At 40.3% G+C, this 11,652-nt stretch overlaps 1 protein-coding gene across 1 annotated transcript in view; it reads left to right on the top strand.

Annotated features, from left to right (window-relative positions):
- The first annotated feature begins 367 nt into the window (after positions 1 to 367).
- Positions 368 to 11,652, top strand: part of BLTP3B (bridge-like lipid transfer protein family member 3B) — a 103,921-nt gene continuing 92,636 nt past the window's right edge. The window contains exon 1 of the mRNA XM_007465324.1: positions 368 to 650. Within this exon, the coding sequence (XP_007465386.1) occupies positions 607 to 650 (44 nt within the window). The 5' untranslated portion in view covers positions 368 to 606. The remainder of the gene's footprint in view (positions 651 to 11,652) is intronic.

The following is an 11,652-nucleotide window of genomic DNA, read 5'->3' as shown; positions in this document are numbered from 1 at the left end:
AGCAAAGGATAAGACACTGAGGCAAGAATATGAAGAAAGCTAAGTAGGTAAAGAAAGCAAAGCAATTAGAGCCGTTTGTGGAGCAAATTCTGACAAGGAAATGAAAAAGAGAAGATGTGTATGAAGAACTCAGTGATGGAGACGGGAACATGACTAGAGCGTGGGGACAGAGGTCTAAAACCCAAGAAGCTTCTGGGGTTGGGAGTCAAAGCACCCAACAGTGTCAGGGCAGCAGACGACTAGCGCACTAGTCCCAGCAAGGGAGGCGGGGCAGCAAGAGCCTGTGCGGAGCCTGCGTTGCCCCGCCCCACCCCGAGCCCGCCCCGCTCCGAGCCCGCCCCGCTCCGGCCCTCCCCCAGATCTCTTAGGTGATGCTGCAGCCAAGATGGCGCCAGCGGCGGCCGCGGCTACCTGAGCGGAATGCTCCCTGTCCTTGGCGGCCGCGGTGGCGGATGTGGCCTCGGCAGGGGCTTCAGGTCTGTCCCAGGCGTGAGTGCTCACGCGCCTCTCCTCCGGCCGGGTTAAACCAGACAAAGAGGAGACGGCCACGAAGAGAGGAGGCAGTGAGGAACGGAGAAAGAGCGCGGCGCCCCCCGCTTCGGCACCATGGCTGGGCTCATCAAGAAACAGATCCTGAAGCACCTCTCCAGGTCAGTCAGAGCCTCGGCCGTGGGCGCTAGTCCGCTTCCTCCCTAGTCGGTTATCAGAGGCAACCTGCGGCTTCGGGGGCGGCGGGGACTGGCAGCCGAGCGGGAGGCGACCCTCGGGCTCCCCGCTCCAGTCCGGGCAGAGGTCGCTGCCCCGGATCTCCCGTCGCCTGCGGCGCCCAAGACTGGCCTAACGAGTCAGTCCCCTGACGGGTTCGCCCCCGGACGGGTTCTCTCCCGGCTGGCTCGCGGAGGAGCGTGTTGGGCTGCCGGAGGAGGCTGCGGACTGGGATCGTTGCCGACACGGCGTCTGGGGGCGTTTGGAGGACCCCTCTCGGGCGGTCCTGCGCGCAGGCTGCAGATGGTTTGTCACCCAGGTGCCCGGTGTCTGCTCGCCTCCATTCGGAGCTGAGTGGTTCCGTTAACCGAGGGCGTCTGGCGCAGTGTGGACTGTTAGGGCTGAGAATTGTTTTCTCACTGAAATGTTAACCTTGTTATTGTTCTGAATTCACCTTACCTCGCCGTTCCCAGTCTGATGCATTAGAGGGTGTGCCTGTTTGCACAGTTAGGATTTGTTTTAGGTAAATAATCAGAGTTACCAGCTTTGGCGAGTTCTTTCTGGAGTCGTTTTAGCCCCACATCATTCGTACAAAGCAGTTTTTTTTTTTTTTGCTTTATTTTCATCTAAGACCCATAAATTCAGGAAGTCAACATCTGTGGTAATAAACCCAAGACTTGTCATTCTTTCCATTTCGTAACGCGGTTTTAGTCGGAATCATGACTCAGTAAAGCTGGCAGTTTGTTACTGCCCCTGACTTCTCCATATTTGTCTCAAGACACAGGCTAAATGTAGGATCTTGTTTGCAAGTTGTTAACAGCGAATTCAAACTGCTTAGTTATGACCCTTTTCTCTGTTTTTTGTCTGTAAGTTAATGATTAATTTTAACTGATTTTAGGAAAACACTTGGGTGTGATGATATACTCTCGTAGTACAGACAATTCTTGATTTTCCAAATCGTTGTATACCACAGGTTATATATTAGGGAACAAAATCATTATTTCTGTGATTCAGCAAATATTTTTCTCACTTATAACATTGAATAAGATATATTTTTTAAAGTAACAAATTATAGCAGCATTTATGGATCTACATTTCTTAACATTATCACTAATTGGAAAGTTTCTTTTAAAATTGTCCGTATAGTCCAATAATTAATTATCTCACTTTGGAAGATTTTATCTTTATTATTATTTTTTATGATTTAAGTAAGATCTGACTTATCAGATGTCCTCCAGCCTTTCTCATACTCAGTTCCCACAAGAAAATTCAGACCTATAGAAAATGATTTGAATTTCTATTTTCTCACTCTCCCTAGGATGATAGTACTTAGCTAGTTCCATTCTAGATGCATAGGAGAAAAGTTTATTCAGTCTTTGAGTGCCTTAGGGCATTAGAGTTTAATTCCCTTGTAGAACTCCAGTTTGGAAGGACTCTTAAAAATTAGTTGTAAAGGTAATGACTAACTTCACAAAACAGACACATTCAGAATTGAGCCTTGAGGATTACATTTTGTTTGTTTGTTTGTTTTATTTTTTAAACATCTTTATTGGAATATAATTGCTTTACAGTGGTGTGTTGGTTTCTGCTGTATAACAAAGTGAATTAGCTATACGTATACGTATATCCCCATATCCCCTCCCTCTTGCTTCTCCCTCCCACCCTCCCTATCCCACCCCTCTAGGTGGTCCCAAAGCACCGAGCTGATCTCCCTGTGCTAGCGGCTGCTTCCCACTAGCTATCTCTTTTACATCTGGTAGTGTATATATATCAGTGCTACTCTCGAGGATTACTTTTTAATCTGTATGATTTTCAATAGCTGTGTTGTAAATAACAATGATTTTTTTGAGATGAGTTTTTGAAGCACTTGAGTTTTCAGTTATTTCACATTTCAAAACTTCCTTAAGTCAGATGAACTGAAGAGCATCAAATTCATATTCTTGGTTAAAATATTAATCTTACTGCTGTTGCTGTCATTTGTCATCTCCTAAGAAAAATACAATTATTTATAAACATAAAGGATGACAGTAGAAGAAACAAGGTGGATGTTGGGCTAAATTATAGTTACTCAAATAGGAATGAACTTTTGAAATTACCTGGGTCAAGCTTAATTTTACAGGTTATTCAGTAATGAAGATGTCACTATACTGATGTAATCATCTGGAACACAGTTTGATAGGAAATACTTAGAACATATTACCTTCCAATACCTTTCTTATGGCCAGTGAATGGAACTCATGGCACCTTCTTAACGGAGGCCTTACCTAACCATACTCTTCTCTGTAGTGCTCATTCTCATCAGTCATAATATATACTTATTTATTTGCAGTTCGTTTGTCTTCTCCACTGTATGTAAATTCCATGAGGATAGGGATTTTTGTTGTTGTTGTTTGTTTTTTGGAGTCTAGAATAACGTAGGCACTCAGCGACTATTTTTTGAATGAATGCATGAATGACAACAATGAACTGACTCTCCCTCACATTGCTGTTTTTTTTTAACTAAGGCAAGACTATAAGCCACCAATATTATTGAAGATATTGCGCATGACCTATTTTCCTGTGGTTTTAGGGAATAATGGGCAATTGAATCATTGAATAAATGTGGTGCCAGTGTCCTGGAAAGGAAGGACTAGGAAAATGACCCTTTATATAAGGGGTCTTCCAGTAAGGAAGACTATCTAGGAAGCAACAGGAGAAAGAGAGTGCTAACTCTGAGCCTTGAGACTGAAGTATGGTGAAATTGTAAGGTTAAAACCAGGTTTACTTAGATATAGGGGCTTAAGAAACTGGTGTATTGGAAAAGTATGAAAGGGGAATTATTCTTAAGAGATTAACAAATGCTTTAAGCAAATGCTGAACTATTTGAGAAGTGTAAATCTATATACTTGTTCCCTGCCTAATTGTTTAGTTTGTATTCCAGGCATCTCTTTCATTGTTAATGAAAACAGTACTGAAGAGGGAGAGTTAGTGTGTGTGTGTGTTGGATATGGGGGTTGGAGTAGTTGCATTTTAAGAGAAGTGAAACAGGAAAAGCCTTTGAAGGAGAATTTACCCTGATCTTTCATACCATCACCAGCATAAAATATGTTTTGGAGGCTTCTCTAGGAGAGTATTTTTTTCAGAAGGAAATGGAAACTTCTAAAGAAAAGTTAGAACAAGTGTAAGAAAAGAAAGAAGAGCAGGAGCTACCTTTCAGCTCAAGGCCTCATTACCTGTTACTGTGGTATGTGTACATGTGTGCTCCAGCAAAGGCAGAGGCGGGGAATAGAAGCTCAAAGATGGGGTACATTTAAGCCAGGACCTGAAAAGGGGTGGGGAAGATTTAGATACAAATGCTCCCCACTATTCCTTTGGCTCAAGGCATATTATGCTGGGCACAAGGTTTACTGGGGGGTTGGCAGGACAGACATACACCACACCTGGGTACAGTCTTTGTATAGTTTTAAGTAGTAGTTATCAAATATGGGTGTTTTTACCCCTCAGGGGACATTTGGCAATGTCTGGAGACATTTCTGATTCTCACAACTTGGCAGGCGTGGGGGTGGGGCGGTGACTAGTGGGTAGAGGCCAGGGACGCTGCTAAACATCCTACAGTACACAGCCCAGTCCCCCACAGAAAGAATTTTTTGGCCTATGTGTCAGCAGTTTTGAGGTTGAGAAACTGGTTTAAAGTATACACATGTATGTCAGTTTATTAAACTAGGGTACTATGCCAGTTAAGATTATATTGTCTGTAGACAACAAAAACCTGTTCTGTTTAACTTAGGCTGAAAAAGGAAATGTAACAGAAAGTTCTTGGGGTGGGTTACAGAATCTGGAACTAGACAACTCCTAGGGCCTAATTGGAAGCGTGCTTGAACCTCAGCACTATTGACATTTGGACAAGACAATTCTTTGTTGTAAAGGGCTGCTCTGTGTGTTGTAGGATGTTTAGCAGCATCTCTGGTCTCTACCCACTAGATGCCAATAGCACTCCCACAGTCTTGACAATGAAAAAATGTCTCCAGACGTTGCCAAATGTCCCCTGGAAGGCAAAATTGCTCCTGGTTGAGAACCACTGCTTTAGGGTGCTGTCCCATCTCTCATAACTCCCAATCTGATCTCCTGTCAAGTTTCAGATTCCTGGGAGAGAGAATCTGTTTGGCCCAGTTCTGTTTATCCATGGATCAATTAACAATGGCAAAGGGTTATAGAGCAAAAATATGGTCATGGGGAGAACTATTTTGAGTCAGGCTTTGCTGCTCCATTTGGTGTCTTTAATATGCACTGAACTTAATTAGATTTCAGAGGGCCTCATGTGCTATGTTAAGGAAATTGAAATTAACTTCATCCCAGGAGGTGACTGCTAATAAAGAGTTCCTGACAAAAGAGGGACATGATCACTAAAGGTGCATGGTTATCAGTTTGGTTTGGAGTCCAGGGTTCAGGAGCAGTTGTCTGGGGTGGAAACATAGAGTCTCTAGAGGGGCTCTGATTAACTTAAGTAGAAAAGTAATGTAGAAGGATATCAGTGTACCACAGAGGTTATGGGAAGGTTAGAGAAACAGACTTGGGAAGGGCTTGGATACAGGTCAGCTCCAAGGATCTAGGTAAGAGAAACTACTTGACAGTCTCAACAAGACATGCTCCCTAAACAAAGGGGAAGGAACAAGTAGAAAGGGAGGGTGGCCTGAGAAGATTGTTAAATATTTGGAATATTTGTTAAGGAGATTAGGAAGGGTTGAGGGCTTGCATGATCTTGTGACTGAATGGCAAAGTGAAGCGAGGTTCCAGTGCCTCACAGTGTATTGATTGGGATGGCTTAGGCTGTATAAGGATAGAAGGGGGGTGGGGCAGCCGATGATAGCCTGGGGAGAAAAGGAAAAAACCCTCAAAAGATTGGAAATTTTATCTACTAGAAAAGCAGTTGAGAAGAACAAATGAGAAAACTGGAAGGATTAGATGTTTTGTCTGAAAGTGTCATATATGTTAAAGTTTAAGATTTTAGGACGCGGGTTCGTACTCCGGTCCGGAAAGATCCCACATGCCGCGAAGCGGCTAGGCCCGTGAGCCACGGCCGCTGAGCCTGCGTGTCCGGAGCCTGTGCTCTGCAACGGGAGAGGCCACAACAGTGAGAGGCCCAGGTAAAAAGAAAGAAAAGATTCAGAGAAAGGTAAAGAATTGAGAATAGACAATATTTGAAGGTAAAAAGACTGAGAACTTTCAAGAAGTATTAAAAGATCTTCAGATCCAAGAGGCTAAAATTCAATTTTAGACAGCCCAAGGAAAAAAAAAAAAAAAAAAAAAAAAAAAAAAGATTTTAGAGGAAGCCTAGTTTAGGACAAGGTATCAGAAAAGGCCGTGGAAGTGCATTGCTGAAGAGAAGTTAAGGTGCATGTAGTTGGAGATGAATACCACTGGGTCTATAATTCTTCTTGTATCAGACATTCTTAAAAAGAAATACAACATAGATTATTTAGACTGTTGGAAATTACTTTCTCAGGACTTCCCTGGTGGCGCAGTGGTTAAGAATCCGCCTGCCAATGCAGGGCACACAGGTCCGATCCCGGTCCGGGGAGATGCCACATGCCGCAGAGCAACTAAGCCCGTGCGCCACAACTACTGAGACGGTGCCCTAGAGCCGGTGAGCCACAGCTACTGAGCCCACGTGCTGCAAGTACTGAAGCCCACGCGCTTAGAGCCCGTGCTCCTCAACAAAAGAAGCTACTGCAATGAGAAGCCTGCGCACCTCAATGAAGAGTAGCCCCTGCTCGCCGCAACTAGAGAAAGCCCGTGCGCAGCAACGAAGACCCACTGCAGCCAAAAATAAATAAATAAATAAATAAAATAAATATTTTAAAAATAAAAAGCTTTAAAAAAATAAATTATTTTCTCAAATTATAATTTCATATAATTATTGACAGGCTAATTATTTACATTTTTCACTTTTAAAGTTCAATAAATAATTTTTGAGAGTTTATATGTACCAGGTTATTGAGAACTGGGCATTAGAGATACATGGTCTCAGCTCTTGGAAAATTTCAGTGATTCCTATTCTGGCATAAGAAGCATGAATAGGATCACTAAATGTAACCTATTTCTAGAACTGTACTGCCATATCAAATTTGTGAGATTTGGTTTACTTGGATGAGGCAACTGGGGAAGAGTGAGTTAAATATTACCTTTTAGGATTATAAATAAATTTACTTTTATAAGTTTGGGAATTTTTTGAAGTAATGTTTGGTTACTTAAATTGTATTGTTTTAAAAATAATCTCCAATAATGCTGATTTACTCCAATAATGCTATATATACTAGTTGTTTATTTAGCAAATATTTACTGAGTGCTACTTTGTACCAGGTACTGGTCCATAGTGCTGGGCAAAAATCCCTGCCCTCAATGGAGTTTACATTTTAATCAGAGAAGGCTGAGAGTAATTAAATGAATAAGTGAAGTACATTATATCAATTTGTGGTAAGTGCTGTTGAAAAAAATAACACAGAAAGGGGATAGGAAGTGCAAGGAGGCGGGGACAGAGTTTGCAATTTTAAATCTAGTGATGGAGAAGGCTTAATTGAGAAGATGTTATTTGAGAAGAGACCTGAAAGTGGGGGTGGGAACAAATGCAAAGATCCAGAAGTGGAAGCTTACTTGTCATTTTTTGGCAAATATATCGACGCCACCAGTATAGGTGAAGTGAGGTGAGGAGTGAGGTGAGTAGAGGAAGATGAGATCAAAGAGAAAACAAGGGCCAGATCTTGTGGGACCTTGTAGTGACTTTGGCTTTTACCCTGAGTGAGATTTGAAGCCACTGGAAGGCTTTGAGCCATTGATCACTGCAGCCAAGTGGGAAATAAATAATAGGAGGGCAAGGGCAGAAGAAGGAGCCCAGTGGAAAGTGATAACTATCCAGATGAGAAAAATATTGGCTTGGAGCTAGGTGGATGCAGTAGAGTTGTTGGGATACATAGGTTCTAGATGTGTTTTGAAGGCAGAGCCTCAGGATTTGCTGATAAGATGTGCATTGAGAAAGAGAACAGTTATGGATGACTTTGACATAAGCAACTGACAAGATGGAGTTGCTGTTAATTAAGCTGGAGAAGATATGCAGGAGGAGGAGGCTTATGAAAGAAGATCAGGAATTTGGCTCTGGATACATTAATTTGGATGCCTATTAAATATCTTACTGGAGATCCCTTTTATTTGTAAGCTAATTTAGACTGCATCTCTTATAGTTGGGCAACAACAATGTCAGTGTTTTTTGTGTGTGGTTATCCTTTGGCTTATGCAATGGCTATTTACAGAAAAGTGAATTGTGAGTTGAATTTTAGGGGGTGGATTTTTCTTTATTACGTACACTATGTAGAAGCATCTGAAATTGAGCAAGGTGCCCATTTCTTTCACATTAATTTACAACTATAACCAGATACTGATTCTTGGAAAAGTTACTTTTAGGAGATTGATTTGAAAACTTCAGGTGAAATGGAGATTGGATGCTTGGTTCATTGGCTGTTGTAATATTATAATCCTAGAATCAGAAGGTATTTGTTCCTGTCTCCTAGAAGGAGTTTATTAAAACATTGAGGTTTTTGACTTTCCCAAGGTTTAACAGGTAGTGTTGAGTGGTTAAGTCACTGATCCAGCACCCTTATAATTTGATTATTCTATACTACCTGTTCAGGCTGTTGTTCCCACCTAACAGTTTGCTTTTCTTTTAGTTTTTGGCATTTCCCTTATTACTCTTTTATGGTGTTTTATCATCCTCCTGCAATATCCCTTAGGAGATTCTTTTATTACTTGGGAATACTTTGACTTTGCAGTCCTTTGAAGCTTGGGAAACATAGTCTTTTGAGTCAGCAATTCTTTAAAGTTGGGGAAGGACAATTTCTCCATTTATTTCTTTTTACTTGCATAATTTTTTTTGCAATATCACTTTTTTGCAATATTGCCCTTTGCCTTAATACTGCAGTTTCCAGTCTAAACGTTTCCTTAGTAAGTTGATCTCTTATCAGTTTATATGTTTTAAAGTCTGCATATTCTGTTACTTAGGATGAGTAATTTAATATTTATTAAATATTGGTATTTACAAGTTGGTATTAGCTCACATTGAACGTAAGTTACAAGTGAAAGGCTTTATGACTATTTCCACGAGTGAAATATGAGTAGTTATCATATCAAGACCAAGTTATTAAAACAAAATTAAGAGCTGAGCAAATTTGACTCAGGATATGGTAATTTATTGTTTGTTTGGGGTTTTTTTTCAGGCATTAGACTTACTATTGATCTGTCTCATAATTCACTGACTTATTTTGAGACTTCTCCCAGCCAAAGAGAATGTTGTGTATAAATTTTGAATCTCTATATTAGTCTATCCTTTAAGACTTCATTTTAGCTATATGTATAATTTACTCTTTTTCTACCCAAAAATACCATTAAGAGAGGAATCTCTGGCTCCTTTTTGCCACTGCTATCATAGCATCGTGTTGTTTTCCTCTACTGTTGTCTATTTATTAAAACAAAAGCTTCATGTTTATTAGTTCCATAGACTGTCATCTCTTTAAGGGTAGAATAACCCTGATAGGCTTTGAATTCTGAGTGTAGTAACTACGCTTGTGTTATTCATCATTGTATCTTTAGCATCTGCCACAGTACTGTGGTACATAGTAGTTGTTCAGAAACATGAAAAGTTGATTTATATCCAAAAAGTTTAAATTAAAACTTTTTTCTAATACTTTAGTTCTCCAATTTACTTTTGAGTATATAGATGTAGTTTATTGCTGGATCTCTTGGTTTTGTGGGTTATTTTTCATAGGTAACTTTACTCTTTAGTATTCTCTATGAAATGAAATGAGGATTATAGTTTTAACTGGGCCTTACGGCAGTTAAAATTTTGACAATTTGTATTTATAGGTTGCTTGTCTTTTAGAGTGCTTGTGCTAATTGGTTTCATTTAATGTTGTATTGTACAGTTCAGTCTTTGTATAACTTTTGTACAATATAGCTATCTCATTTTTGTTAAATATTATTTTTAATATAAAAATTTTAAAATACTGATTTAATAGAGTAGTATTGCTACCAGTGGTAGAGAGAATGAAGAAAATCACAAATGATTAATTTATCTTAGAATTTAAGCAGCATTTGCCTTTAGTTAATCCAGTGTGAAATACAACTGTATTTTCTTTAAAGTGCATCAGAGCTAAATATTTTTATCATATCATTCCTTTCCTCTTCCTTCCCTTAAACTTGCTCCCTTCTGTGTCCCCTGTGTACCCATTCCCTGCAGCGATCCCTGCTGGCTGTGGTGGAGATTGGTGTGCTGTGAATTTCATAATCACCCAAATGAGTACCAGAGGAGTCTAAGAAACCCTGGCAACTGACTACTTGCTTTCACCACGAGTAGGGACATTTTGTCTGAATTTCCTGCCCTCAGGTAATTCTTCTATTCCCCATTTTTTTTTTCTTTCTGTAGATGCAAGCACTTACTATGCCCCACATAAAGATACTTTGAGAATATTTTCTGATTCTTCTTCTTTTTGTCAGGCACCGACTTCATGTTTGTTTGGTTTTTTTTTTTTTGCCATGTAGCTACAGGCTCATGCAATTCTCTTAGAATGTCTTCTAGTATATAAGGTTTGGCAATGCACTTAAAGCTATAACCAATTCTTTCTGATGTTGCATGAGTGAGTTTTAAAACTTATAGTCAGCTATTTGAAAATAGTAATTAGCATTATCTATTCTTTAATGGGTTAGGCATCATAGTCTAATTTAATTAATGAGGTATGAAGGCTCTTTTGATAAAGAGGATGTTTTGATCAATTCACTGAAGGACTTAAAGAGTTTATTGTGTGTACTTAATGTTAAGTATAATATTTTTAAATTAATTAATTAATTTTTGGCTGTGTTGGGTCTTCATTGCTGCACACGGGCTTTCTCTAGTTGCGGCGAGTGGGGGCTACTCTTCATTGCAGTGCTCTGGCTTCTCTTTGCGGTGGCTTCTCTTGTTGCCAAGCACAGCTCTAGGTGCGCAGGCTTCAGTAGTTGTGGCACGCGGGCTCAGTAGTTGTGACTCGGGGGCTCTAGAGGGCAGGCTCAATAGTTGTGGCGCACGGGCTTAGTTGCTCCCTGGCATGTGGGATCTTCCCGGACCAGGGCTTGAACCCGTTTCCCCTGCATTGGCAGATGGATTCTTAACCACTGCGCCACCAGGGAAGCCCTATGCGTTCTCTTTTTTTTAATTACATTTTTTATTGAAAAAAATGCACGTAACATAAAATTCACCATTTAACCATTTTAAGGTGTTTCTTTAGTAAATTCATGATGTGATGCAACCTTCATTCCTAATTCTAAACCAGCACTGACTTTTCAGGTTATTGCTCCTGAACAGGTGTGGTGCTCCTGACACCTAGTGGGCAGGGGCCAGAAATGCTGCTAAAGTCCCAGAAGAGAGAATTAATTTTCTGTCTCCTAAGTGTTGAGGCTGAGAGACCCCGCTCTACACCATTAGAGCACCACATCAAATCCAAGGAAACAAACAGCCATTCAGTCGTGTCATCCCTACTGGTCTCAAGAATGTCTTTACAGCATTTTTATTTCAGTTCAGGAGGCAAGGTTCACATGTTTGGTTGTTAGGTCTTTTTAATCTCTTTTAATATAGAGGAGTATTCTCTGCCCCGCACTCAGACTTTCTGTCTGATTACTTTTTGTAAGCGTTCAGGCCAGTTTTGGCACTGCATTCTCTTTCCATATTTTATTATTACCTTTATTTATTGAAGTGTAGTTGATTTACAGTGTTGTTCCAATCTCTGCTGTACAGCAGAATGACTGTTTTACACATATAGACATTACTTTTTAAAAATTTTTTAATTTAATTTATTTTTTGTACATCACATTCTTATTAGTTATCTATTTTACACACACCAGTGTATACATGTCAATCCCAATCTCCCATTTCATCTCACCCCCCCCACC

Source organism: Lipotes vexillifer, unplaced genomic scaffold (assembly GCF_000442215.2).
Source record: "Lipotes vexillifer unplaced genomic scaffold, Lipotes_vexillifer_v1.1 scaffold141, whole genome shotgun sequence".
Classification (NCBI taxonomy): Eukaryota; Metazoa; Chordata; class Mammalia; order Artiodactyla; family Lipotidae; genus Lipotes; species Lipotes vexillifer.
This window is presented reverse-complemented; position numbering and strand designations above follow the sequence as displayed.